Raw genomic sequence first — 13,520 nt, 5'->3', positions numbered from 1 at the left:
CCGCTATATATGTTTAGGTCGAGGACTTAGTGCAATATGCAAGCGAAAAAAATCCAGCTGATTACATGGTTCCTCCGTCACCACCTGCTAATTTTAAGCCTACTTCGTCGAAACCGGGTTTCTCCAGTCCGCACGCTATCCTCTTGTCGCCCGTCCGCGGAAGACCGCAAGAAGTGTCAGAAACATCTGCACAGCGACCCGATAAAAGACCGTCAGAAGTCCACTTTATTAAACGCCCTGACGGATCCGGAACTTCCAGTCAGGGCCACGTTCATACAGAAATTCTTGTACATCATAAACCAGAGACAGTAAACATTCGACCGCAACCAGCTCCTCATCCATCTATTCATTCCATCCATCAATCAACGCCAGTACGCGGTCATTTCTCGAACAATCAAAATCCAGGGGAACAAGTTCCACCGAGACGCGCAGAGGTCTCGACCGAAGTGCCACATCGCTATATTTTCCTTGGAAAACCAGATTCTGGAAACGACGTAGCTTTAGGTGCCAACTGGAAATCCGATAAAAAACCAATTAGATTCGCATTAAACAATCGACCGAGACCGCGACCGATATTAAGGCCGACGACTAATCGTCCTCTGGATAGACATGTCTTTGTAGAACGACCGACCGGATATCCCGCGATCAGGAAACCAACATATTCCGGACCGCAGAGACCTCCGGTAAACACGCAACATAATTTTGCATTATCACATCGTCCGTCGGTGAATACTCAGTCTTATCAGGAACCTACTCGAATACCGCCTAAAGTGTTTACTCTTCAGAGCGAAAATAGACCGCATATTTATTCAGATAAAGTACATAATATCGGAACGTCACAAATCGAACAGAGCGATAATATACCTACTGGAGCGATAGAATATCACAATCCTTTACATCCGAGTTCGATACCGAAGGGAAATGAACAATCTCTCGAAAAGGATACTGATTCTGACATCGGTGCCTCGGAATATATCAATTATCAGAATCATTATCATGTAAAAGAAAACAAGAGTCAAGAAATTGCGACTCAAAATAAAAAACATACGACAGATTCTACGTATTATCAAAGTACAAATCAGACCTTGAAATTACAAATTCCGTACGGAACAGTCATTTCCGTTAATACAAACAAACCGTCGGAAATCGGGCAGGAGCACGGCGTAATTTATAATAAACACGAAATAAAGGAAAAGCCATTACAAGGACCTTACGATACCGAAATTTACGACACGAGACCTTACGAAACACCTATAGTACAGGGCAAGCCTTTCGGCGTTTACAACGGTTACGAGCAGGGCACTTCTTACGGTTACAAACGAAAAGAAAACAAGCCCGATTACGAAATAGTTCACGGCATACCCGCACCTCACAATGAAAATATAAAACCGGTTAAGAAGATACAAGATGGACAAACCACGACGCTAAATTCGCTCGAACGCGACGATACTATCGATCTGAAGCCACCAGCAATAATATCCCAGTTCGCGGAAGTAGACAGACCAGGCAGACCATTCTCCAGACCGAGGCCTGATTCGAGGCCCGTTCTATACCTCAAACCGGAAATATTAACAAAACCTCCGATTAAATTGGAAATCAGACCTGATTACACAAAACGTCCGGAAAACGTCAAACTGAACGTCGCGGGAACTTTTATCAATCAGACATTAAATTACGGAATAAAATTGAATCACGAGCTTCAAAATTGGAACGCAGATGCAGCGATACCAGATAAATCTCAGCAAAAGATATCGACGGGACATAATTCCCGAATTCCTGAGAACGTGAAAACCGAGCATAAAAATGTCACCACATCTCGTCCGATTACGTTCGGGAATAAACGTCGACCAGAGCACGGAACGTACACGAGGATCCATCCGGAATATCCTCATATTCTGACAAAACCGAAACCTCAAGTGCCGGAGCCGGTAATCGTCTCGAGCGGCATCGCGGGTCTGGAAACCCACGATCGTCCGAACATCAAGTTCTCCATGTCGGTCGAGGCTACGGGCGAGGAAGTCGACAGCAAGACGCAAACCGAAAGACCGCCCAGCATGCTAGTCACAAAGAACAATTTGTCGCAAAACAAGAAAGACGAGCATGAAACATTGAATACAGCGCATCAAACGAATTTCGCCTCGTCGGATTTCCAGGACGAGTTGAAGACGCGACCGGTTAATAATAATAAAGAAATGAATGTTCCCTCCAGGAACATGATGCCACCGCCTTTGAATGCAGGATCGAATAAAAACGAACAAGAGGGAATTGAACTTTCGCCGCCGCCGACGCCGCCGTCGAGCGACGTACTCGGATTGTCACCGCCGCCGGTAGACATCACTACCACTCATGTGCCGGTAGATGATAGATTTGCTTTAGTGACGACTAATGAATCGGGTCTCAAACCTCCAAAATATATACCTCTAAAAGAATCGACGACAGTCGCACCGCCTCCGCCTAGCACGAATATGGTTCCACCGAGTCCGAGGCCGTCACTCACAAGACCTTTCCTCGTGGAACTACTGTCACAGGTAATCAATTATAAATATACTACAAATTTTCATCAAAATGCTCATCCTTAAATTTTACATACTATTCTATATATATATATATAATATATCTATGTAAAAATATATTTATATTATATATGTATATAATATTTATATAATATGTATAAAATAAAATATAAGTAAATAATATCTAATGTATTTTAGGATATGGTACCGCCACCACCGGTATTAACAACGACGAGACCGCTCGAGATCGCAACCGTACGACCAGCCGTTGCGGTTTCCGGTTCTATACAAATAGCAACTGCTGTTGCCACGTCTCATATTCCAGTAGTTCAGGATATTGAATCTAAAATACCGATTATTCATGGTACCGTTGACCTTCCGGTCGTAGTCGATGTTCCTGATATTCTCCGATCCGCAGAAACACGAAAAACCGAACACGTTAGCGTTTATACCGTGCGACCTTTCGATACAAGGCCTGTGTCTAGGTAACGTAAATTACACTTGTAATAATTTATGATATGTATAAAATTTATAATTAATTAATATAATTTATAATTAATATAATTAAAATAATTTATGATTTATAATGTATAATCTTGAAATTTATAATTTATAATTTGCTATATTTTAGATTCTCCATTCAAACGACATCGACATTGTCTACAAATATGGTAATACCGACAAAGCTAAGACCACCTCAAATTAATTATATTCAGCCGAGCAGATCATCGACGATTCATCGCGATGTCAATCCAACGAGATCGCATATATCTGATATTCCTCCAAATCCTGTTAAGCGACCAGAGCATCCAGTATTCTTGGAATCTAGTTACGAAAGCGTCTCACCGTCGACCAGGGTAGAACCCACCGAGTCTTTAACATTTATCATTGGAACGGATCAAAAGAAACAACAACATTCGACCGTGTCGAACATCAAGACACAAAAACCGCATGCAACCGAATACAGAACAGTCAATAGAACAGCGAACGAAGACTCATCGATAATCGTTACCAGGGTCGACAGTTCAATCACTAAAATAACAAGTACATTGGCACCAACGTTAAACAATAAGACGTATCCCGAAACAAGTGATTCGACTGTGCAATTTACAAAGGACATTGAGAAAACTACATCTAGTGTCATCGCCAAAGAGGAGTCCAATGTTACTATACGTACGAAGCCAAAAGAGGTACGCGAGTGTCTAGATATTTCAATAATATATCTAGATATTTATATTATTTTTATTTCATCTTTCGAAAAATCATACGTGCTAATTATATGCATTAACTAGGTGACACGATTCAAGACATCGACGGTAACGAGAACTAAGACATCGGTACTAGGTTCGCCACCAACAACGAGAACGCTTCTACTCACGCACACGATGACCACGACGACTGTGGAGACAGTGACAGAAACATTGTTGCGTCCGACGAGTGTTGTATCTACGGTAACTTCGACGATCTTACAACCGATCGTTACAAGGATACCTTCATCTTACGACAATGTGGATAATGACTCGATATTTGTAGTAATGAGTGATCAGAAACCACCCGCGCCCGGAGCAGAAGAGGTAAAAAAAATATATATATACATTCTATCAATTATAATATTTAACAAATGATATGGCTAGATCGCTCTGATTGTAAATAAACAAGAATAGAGAATGTAGTGCTGTGAAGAGCCCTATATATAATACTTAGCAATTCGCTAAGATGAGGAACAATCTCAAATCGAGATTTATAAGTTCCTCTTTCTTTTACCCCCCCCTAAAATTGATGTAGACGAGAAAAATATTTCGGTCCGAAAAAGTCGGCTGAATCGGGTAGAGTCGCCCGGTAAGCGAAAGGTCTCGGGTTCGCTTCCCAATTCAGCCGACTTTTTCGGACCGAAATATTTTTCTACAATTTTAGGGAAGTAAAGAGAAGAGGAACTTATAAATCTCGATTTGAGATTGTTCCTCATCTTAGCGAATTGCTAAGTATTATATATAGGGCTCTTCACAGCAATACATTCTCTATTCTTGTTTATAATATTTAAATATATACTTTTTTTAAATCAATGTTTCCTGTCAGCAAAAAAATATAAATAATTTTTATAATTAATTAATTATATATTTATTCTATTAATTAATAATATAATTATATTAATTATATTACATTTTAATATAATTATATTAAAATATATAATTAATTAATTAATATCGTTATGACAATTCATATGCATGGACGAACTTATTTTGCTTGAATTTCAGGTTGAAGCTGAATACGGAGATGAAGTATCTCGCGACGAACAGGATCCGGCAGGCAATGAAATTCACAGAGTATTAGCGGGCGGAGTATTAGGCGCACCAACGGTGCCTGTTACACCTGTCGCGAATCAATGTACACCAGAGTGTAAAGCATCCAAGTCAGAAATTTGCGCCGAAATAGGAACAGAAATGAGATGCGTTTGCCGGCCAGGTTTCGCGAGAATGTTTCCGGATCGACCTTGCAAACGTAAGTATACTTATAGATATGCGTTTCTATATAATGCAATGTATTATTTAGTGGATATATTGATTTAATATATGTTAACGTGCAATTACGCTCAATTTTTAGCGACTTACACGTATACTTTACGCGTTGGTCTGGACCGCGTCGGTCATGAATTCGTGGCGTACGAAACTGCCTTAAATGATTCCGCATCAGCAATTTACAAACGCTTGGCGGCTCCGACGAAGGAGGCCTTAGACAGAACTTTAATGCAGAGTGATTTGAGAGACGTATACAGAGGACTCAAAATTGCCGGGTTCGCTCCGGATCCTACGAAAGTCGAATTTCACGTGCAGCTGAGCGATAACGCTAACGAGACCAGATTAAAGGAAGTTCTTCGAAAATATTTAATTGGAAGTAATTACAGTTTAGGCGGCACGGAAGTTTACGCTTCGAAGAATCTTGATTTGGTGAGTAAAATAATAATAAATTAATTAATAGAATAATAATAATTGCTTTTTTCAATTTTTATTTCTATTAATCATGAATTTTCGATATTTCCTTTTTGAATCTAATTTAGATCGAGGCGATCGATTTTGATGAATGCGCTTCTAAAGAAGGAGGTCCGTACCATGATTGTTCGCCTCATGCAGCGTGCTTCAACTTACGAGGATCCTACCAATGCTCTTGTAGAGAAGGTTGGGCTGACCTGTCGGACAATCCAGCGTATCCCGGAAGAGTATGCTCGCAAGCTCCATTGGGATGCGCTGGTTGCAGCAACAAAGGTCATTGCGTCACCAACTCTCTCGGTCAAGAAATGTGCGAATGCTTCCCTTGGCACAGCGGCCAGCGTTGTCAAGTTAATCTCAAAGGTATAAATAACTTGGTCTGTGAAACAATCTAGCACGAAAATACAATCGAGCCTACATAAAGCAAATGATGGAAATAAAAGATATAATCTCTCAATTAATTAAACGTTCCTATATGTTGACAGTTTTATTAATAGCTCTGGTGACGACTGGAGCGATCTTGTTGGGTCTCCTAGCAATTTGTGTGGGAATGACGTGTTTCCGACGCCCAGGACGCAATCGAAAGGCAGGCGACAGACGAGCGATGATTCCCAGAACAAGTGGCGATACCAGTAGCGAGGGTAGCGTCACCGACTTGGCCATTCCGCATCATGTACCGCATATTTTACCACCGCCGCCGCAAATGATCGCGCCGCTGCCGCCAAATAAACGACCAGTTCGCAAGATTAGCGCAAAACCTCGTCAACCGCCCAGAAAAGCTACCATGATTCCTGCAGCTGGTACGTTTTGCCATGTTTCTCATTTATCATGTATTTTAAACAATTTCTTACGCGAATTAGAATCACATGATTGATCGCGAAAGATAACCCGTATTAAGGGAATCGAGCCATTCGGTCTAATAAAATTAATTAATACTCCCGCAGCAATACCAATGCATGACGATCAGCGCGATCGCTCCTTGACGGTAATGATACCGCGCGCTAAATATCGATCGGCACCGCAGTCGCCGCAAAATTACAAGGCCGGCATGAGTACGTTCGCCGCCGAGGAACACAAACTCATCAATTATCTCGACAATGGCGCGAACTGCCCGGGAAACAGGAAACCAAGCATATCCAGCATGAAAGACTGCAAGGAGGCTGATCTGCAAGGGACAAGAAATCCGGTGACGCCTACGGGCGCTCTCGTTAGTGCCGGTTTTCAGGTACTAGTTCAGTTTTTTATCACTTTCGCGACAAATCTAAAGAGTGTGGGTATAATGGGAATTTAATTGTCGGTAGGTATCAGCGACAGTGACCCGTACGGTAGACGCCGAATCCACTTTGGCACGTTCCTGCGGCGAAACGACTGTAGAACCGGCGACTAAGGTACTGAGGAGCGAGGACCTTCAAGTTGACCTTGACTCAACTCTGGCGCGCTCGTGTGGCGAGACAACCATCCAGGCTCCGACCAAGCTTCTCAGATTGGATCTAGGCGAAGCTGGCTCGACCTTGGCGAGATCCTGCGGCGAGACGACGATCCAGCCGCCGACGAAGGTCGCCGCCGCGCGAAGAAATAGCGTCAAGGACACTAGAGATAACAGAGATACCAGAGACAGCGCCAGCGAAGGTCACACCATGGCTGAGCGAGATTTAGGCAGCACACTGAGACTTCCGGCGCAGCATCCGCCGTTATATAGTCCAGACAGGGTAAGCCAATTCATATTCGAAATACTTCTTCAATTGAATTTGAATGAAGTATAAAGATTTGATGTTAAAAGAGATGAAAGGGGATGTTGTTAAACAATTTTTTTTACAGACTAGCGATCGGGAGTCCAACTTCGATTCGCTGTAAACGCTCAAACGAGTACGAGTCACGACGTGTAAGAAGATTGATCGCGGACAAAGCCGCTGGACGGTGTTCTCCGTAGATTTATTAATTATTTGTCGAAATCTATCGTAATTGAAACTGTTAAAGCTATCATATGTACTATTTCATGACTCCGTCTTATTTGTACGAGTCTATGTATGGTACCTCTATTTATTTGTTTCATATTTTTATTGACTAGTAATAATTCAATATCGCACCTGGTGCCAAAATTTGTCAACCAAGTCTTTCTAAATTACAACTTGATCGACAAATGCTTCTAAGGTGAAAATCCTGCGTGTAAACTTTGTAAGGACGGAAGATAAGCGCGCGTGACTCAACCCCGTGCCAAAATACAACCAATGAAATAAGGAAGGCTCCTCGAGGAAGTTCCTTCTCTTGCCTTCCTATACATGTCGTTTTCACGAGATCGAGCAACTCGTCGCTGCAGGTGATTGAAATATTCGTTTCAACAGATAAAATTTAAATATAATATATATATGCGTGTAAAATAATTCGATTGTTGATGGATTTAAGTCAAGTCATAAAAAACATTAAATTGATCATCAAAGCAAATTTTTCATAGAAATATACATATATGTATTTAAAGCTGGAGAGAATGATATTTCGATCGACGCAGCTTACCATGCATGTGCGAGCATGGTGCAACAGTGTCATAAATAATGGTGGATGGCGTCAAGCCGTCGTGCTATTTGCACGACGAGAAAGCTCGATATGTACATTGAACACGAAAGGAGAATATTTTTTTTTTTTTTATTATTGTTGTTATTGTTTGTTTGTTTAGTCTATTCTCCGACGAAACGTGTTATGTTGCCCGGCTTCGTTACAAGGCTTTATTTCGAAAATTAGAATGCCAAGAGAGCAAAAATAAATTCAGAATTTCTAGTTTAAAAATTTGCAAATTAAGATAATCTTGAAATGACTGTACTTTAAAATTCTACGTTTAAGAAAAACATACTATTATTTCGGTTCAAAGCCGAGACAAAGCCGCGGCAACGTCGTTGTGTCAAACTCGAAAGAGAGCATGTGAGACGCGTTACGCTGTATTTACTGTTAGCTCAATAGAGATAGCATAATTAAAAATATAACGAAGGACAGGCGTATATCATGTATCAAGATTTTTTCGTAAATTCATATTTCGTCAAAAGATTATTCCGCCCGTATGTGACGAATTAAATTTTGCCGATTTAAGAAACGAAAATGACGATGCTCATATTTTAAGTTTTGTTACTAACTTTGTCCTCCTTTGCGTCCAAATAAACCTTCCATTTATACTTATACATATACATAGATATTATATATGTATATATACATATACATATGTACATACATACGTATATGCATATATATACATTACTTCTTCTGTTGTACATAAACTCTCCTCCGGAACCTCTTCTACGTAATGCTACTGTAATTTTGTATACTTAGCGCATGTACACACTTATACGTACTTTTAATAAAAGTCAATAATATAATGGCATGTCTTAAAAATGTACCTGTTTGACATACTCAAGAAATTATTATCAACTTAAGTACTCAAGTTGATTTAATAACAATATTTTTGCACGGGAGATATATTATCCGTATTATGCATTATTATTATAACTGCGCAAATGATTTGACTTAACCCCGATATTTCTTCTAACTTCCAATTATCCGTATAAACTTTTCAAGTTTTTTAATACTTGTAATGTTTAGGATGGTTTAGATATAACACTGACTTTGCAGTTTTTTATTTCGCTAGAATAAAAATTATTCTGGAAAATGTCACTATAAAAGCGAATTCGAAGAAAAACACGCAAAAAAATAATCGAAAACTTAAAGGAATTAATAGTGTCATGAATGATAAAAAAATAATTACACGAATGATATGTTACGGATTAATCTATAATCATTTTAGAAACTATCACATTTACTATATATATAATAGGCATGCATCTATATAAGTTTACTAAAACGTTTTTAATAAAACATTTTATGTAAATCCCCTACAGATAATATATAATATATGTACTAATTATTTATTCTTGTAATAAATTTTTAACGTGTTGTACGTAAGTTTTGATATCTCAACCCATTCAGCATTCTCGTATTCGCGTCGACGGCATAACGTTTCTTCGGGCGGCCCACCGTAAAATCGTAAACGGCGACTTGATTAATTTCCAATCAGCGGGTTTATTGTTTCGCAAATTCGATTATGTGTGCTCAACATTTATGGAAGCAATTTCGGGCGCGGCCCTTCGCGGCTCGTCTCGTCGTGGCAACATATACGGTCCGACGACTTCTTGCCGGGAGAAAAAGTGGCGACGTGCGCCAGTCCGCGTTTCGCGATTCGTCGCGGGCCGCGACTAAAACACGAGTCTAATCCACAAAACAAACCGATCCTCCAGAGTCCCATTTGAGACGCGATTCTTGACGTACGCGATCTCTCCCGTACGCGATGAAAGGACCCGGTTCGTCGAATGATCGGCAGAAAACTATCGCAAACAGCTTTATTTATATAACATCGGCTCTTATTAAAATTTCATCAACCGTACATTTTTTGGCCGTCAAGTTGGCAAAAAAAGCAATGTACAAGATATATATAATATTGTATATAAAAGTATTCATATAGTCGATGTGTAGTTTTCGATAATTACATTTTTTTATAGAGCTACAAAATGTATGCAATTAATTTTTGGCGAACAGGATATATACATTGCCGTATAGTTGTAAATGATTCGGCAGCGACAATCCACATAACGCAATGCATATACAAGATCATAGTTGAAATGAAAAAAAATGGAAATGCGCGAGAAAATAAAAAGCCACATGTACGTTGTTAAACCAATTAAACCAACATAAATGCTACACGAAAGAGTTGATTCGACAAAAAACCATGAGCACGACACCTACCGTAAATGACTTTATTTACACCGCAGGTCCTTATTAGGGTTTCTCCATGCGTGGCAACCGCGACAGCAATTTAAATCGCATTGACCGCTCTCTTAACCACTTGTTTTTGCAGACCGAAACGCAGTATTTGCAAATGCTTTGCTTTTTTATTATATATGATGTTATGTGTATAAAATTATATATGCTAATTTTTAAGAAAAAGAAAATAAGAAAAAATGCAATTTTTTTTCAAAATAGCGAAGATTAAAGAATTGGACCTATAGTCCTCTTTTAATTTATGATATATGTTTCACACGCGAATATATTAATACTTAGCGCGTGTATGTACAAAAACATTTAAGTGCTAATGAACACATGAGTAAACTGACAAGAATATTTTTTTGAAAATGAAATAATTAGAAAATAAAACGTCGAAACCAAATTCTTGACCACGAGACAAAATAAAGTGGATTAATTTTTAACATAAACTCATACTTTTTATTATTTTTACAAAATCCATTAATCGTGAAATTCTTACGACACGTTGTCATAAAGTAATTTCCCGCGTTTTTGTTTAAAAATTTTTTTTTGATCGGTGTTGTGCATGGCTGTCAACTCAACACAGTAAAAAAAAAACTTGTGTCATTATTCTGTCCTATAATCTACATCTGCATTGCTAATAGAAAATAAATGGATTAAACTTAATACGTATTAAACGATCAAAGTCAAAAAATATTAAAGAGAGATACTCATATTACCATAAATTTCATGTTTATCGATATAAATTAAGTAAGTACAAATTTTTAGAACAAATGTGAAAAACAAATAAAAATGTCCTCTCGCAGAGATTGCACGTTCTTTGCAATATTTGAAAAACAAATTTTCAGTGCACCGAGAAACTGAGAGAGATCCGGTTTATAAAGGATTAAAAAGAAGTGCATTCTTCAGAGCAGTTTCAGAATGAATTCTAATTAAAAATATCGAAATACATTAATAAAATGATCCTCCTTTCGATAATAAAAATATATCAAAAAAACACGTTCGGAATAAATTGACAAAACGCGTGCATTGGTTCGCAAACAGAAACATTCTATTAATCGCGTCAATTCCGAAAGAAATCGGAAATTTGGTGCCCACCCTCCATTCCGTCGCAACCCTTTGGAAGACCAAAAGCAGGTGACGTATACGCGAGTGTACGGCGCAGAAAAAGCACGTTGAGGAGAAACAGTGGGGATGTTGTTTTCGTTGGCGTGCGCTCACCAGCCACTACTACCATTCGGATTGTTACCCCCTTCTTCGAGACACCTCACCCCGTCTCTCTCTCTTTCTCTCTTTAACTCGCCACTTTTGCCGAGTCATCGACGTTTGGATAAAGGGACTTTCTCTGTCGGTCAAAGGAAGAGGGAATGGAAGGGAACTCGGAGTGACGCCCCCATAGAAGTGAGCCCTAGAATTGGTGGGGATGAATGTTTCATCTTCCTCGCACCCATTCGAGTTTGCCTTCTCTCTCTCTCCCTCGTTCTGGACTCGGCTCTTTCTTTCTATCTCTCTATCTGGTACCGCCGGCTGCTGGCAGCGCGGAAGGGATCCAGAGCGAGGGAAAAGCCGGCCGTGAAATTAAAACATGATGAGGGGTCTAGATTGAGATGCGAGAGAGAGAGAGAGACGCGGTGAAAGAGTAAAAAAGAAGGAACGGCGAGAAAGACGGAGGCAGAGCGACACGCGAAGACGAAGACGGCACTAATGCCAGGGACGCATCTGCGAGCGGAACATATAAATGAGAATCGATTTTGTGGGTGGCGATCGCTATAGTCTTTGTGTGCGCACGACAGGTGAGAGATTGCTCACTTGTTTCATTATTTTTTTTTTTTTTTTTTTTTCCCGAAAGGAATATATTCGTTAAATATATCAAGTCTGCTTTTTTATGTTTCGAACGTATAAAAACGATCTTGGAAATCGATACTTTTTTTTCAATGAAAAATATTGTCTATAATATTTTCCTCTATATATTCCGCATCAACTGAACCGAATCCTTTGCTCGAATCAAAATACGATATTGAATTCTACAACACGTTCGTTTATAGATTCGTCACTTTATTCCAGATTGCACGAATATGGATGATCACAATGTCCGCTACATCGCCACAATCGCGCGAACGGTGTCCCTTTTACGCATCGCATGCCATGGAATAAATTGTCCAGAAATTTCTAAGATCGGCTCGCTTTGTAGGATTAGTCGAGCGCGACAGGCTACCAGCTACAAATCACCGGGTACCAGTCGCCAGTTACCACCTATCACGTTTCTTTACGACCGGACATATATATATATACATATATAGGTATCTGGAATTATTATACGATTCTCCCAGTAAAATTACATCGACGCAAACGAATCTTTAAAATGGTCAACTACTTCATTGTACTGTTCCCCCTTGATAGTCATATACAGGTTGTAAACCAGGCGTGATTGCTCATCAACTATTTATAACGATCCTCTTGATCTACCGTCTCACACTATTCATTCAATCGTTAAAATACTGCATCGAGTTTGTCAGAATCTTATAAAATTTAGTGTCAACATATGTTTCAATATTTCTATGTAATTCATTAAATATTGCATAATTTCTGTATACGCGAAGCAAATATAATTTATAATAACATAATGCTGTTTAAATATACATTTATGAATAAATGATAAAAAACTTTCTCAGAGCTCGTCAAGGAACTTCTAAAAGATAATGAATAAAAAAAATTCGAGATTTTTTATTTAACTTGAGACTTTAAAACTGCATGGTCTAATAAACAAACGAACAAAGTCGTACATCATCACACATCCCCGGGATATTCGCAGGGGTGTAGCTGGTAAGTATTGTACGGATGCTCTTTAGTAAAGAGAGACGAGAGAGAATTTTTCGTATCATTCATCCATGGGTAAGGAGCCGAATGGCCGTAAACAGACAACGTCCTTCGTGTTCGAATTTTCTGTGAAATCCTTTTCACGCGATTGGTTACGCGGACGAGCGGCATTGATGCGGGACAGATATAGTTGGGGTGAGAAGAGGAAAAGGTGAGCGCCTCTCTCGGTTCTCTCTCCTAAGATATGGCACGAGATTTTGGTCCATAGATCACGGGCGGGTTCGCTCTCTATCCCTCTTTTCAGGAAGCGGCACAATGCTGACACCGATGCTCTCTCCGATATATATATATATATATATATGTATATATATGTATATATATGTAGGTAGAATCGACCTGGTCGCGG

General features: G+C 39.5%; 1 protein-coding gene across 1 annotated transcript in view; it reads left to right on the top strand.

Annotated features, from left to right (window-relative positions):
• The window catches only part of LOC114943684 (uncharacterized), a 58,876-nt gene extending 50,017 nt beyond the window's left edge, over positions 1–8,859 (top strand). The window contains 11 exon segments of the mRNA XM_085487749.1: positions 18–2,528; positions 2,712–2,998; positions 3,145–3,703; positions 3,806–4,087; positions 4,769–5,012; positions 5,115–5,458; positions 5,569–5,860; positions 5,983–6,297; positions 6,442–6,722; positions 6,799–7,206; positions 7,316–8,859. Coding sequence (XP_085343875.1) covers positions 18–2,528; positions 2,712–2,998; positions 3,145–3,703; positions 3,806–4,087; positions 4,769–5,012; positions 5,115–5,458; positions 5,569–5,860; positions 5,983–6,297; positions 6,442–6,722; positions 6,799–7,206; positions 7,316–7,351 — 5,559 coding nt within the window. The 3' untranslated portion in view covers positions 7,352–8,859.
• Positions 8,860–13,520: the final 4,661 nt, after the last annotated feature.

This window comes from Nylanderia fulva, unplaced genomic scaffold, assembly GCF_048542155.1.
Source record: "Nylanderia fulva isolate GAGA-0341 unplaced genomic scaffold, ASM4854215v1 Scaffold11, whole genome shotgun sequence".
NCBI lineage: Eukaryota > Metazoa > Arthropoda > Insecta > Hymenoptera > Formicidae > Nylanderia > Nylanderia fulva.
This window is presented reverse-complemented; position numbering and strand designations above follow the sequence as displayed.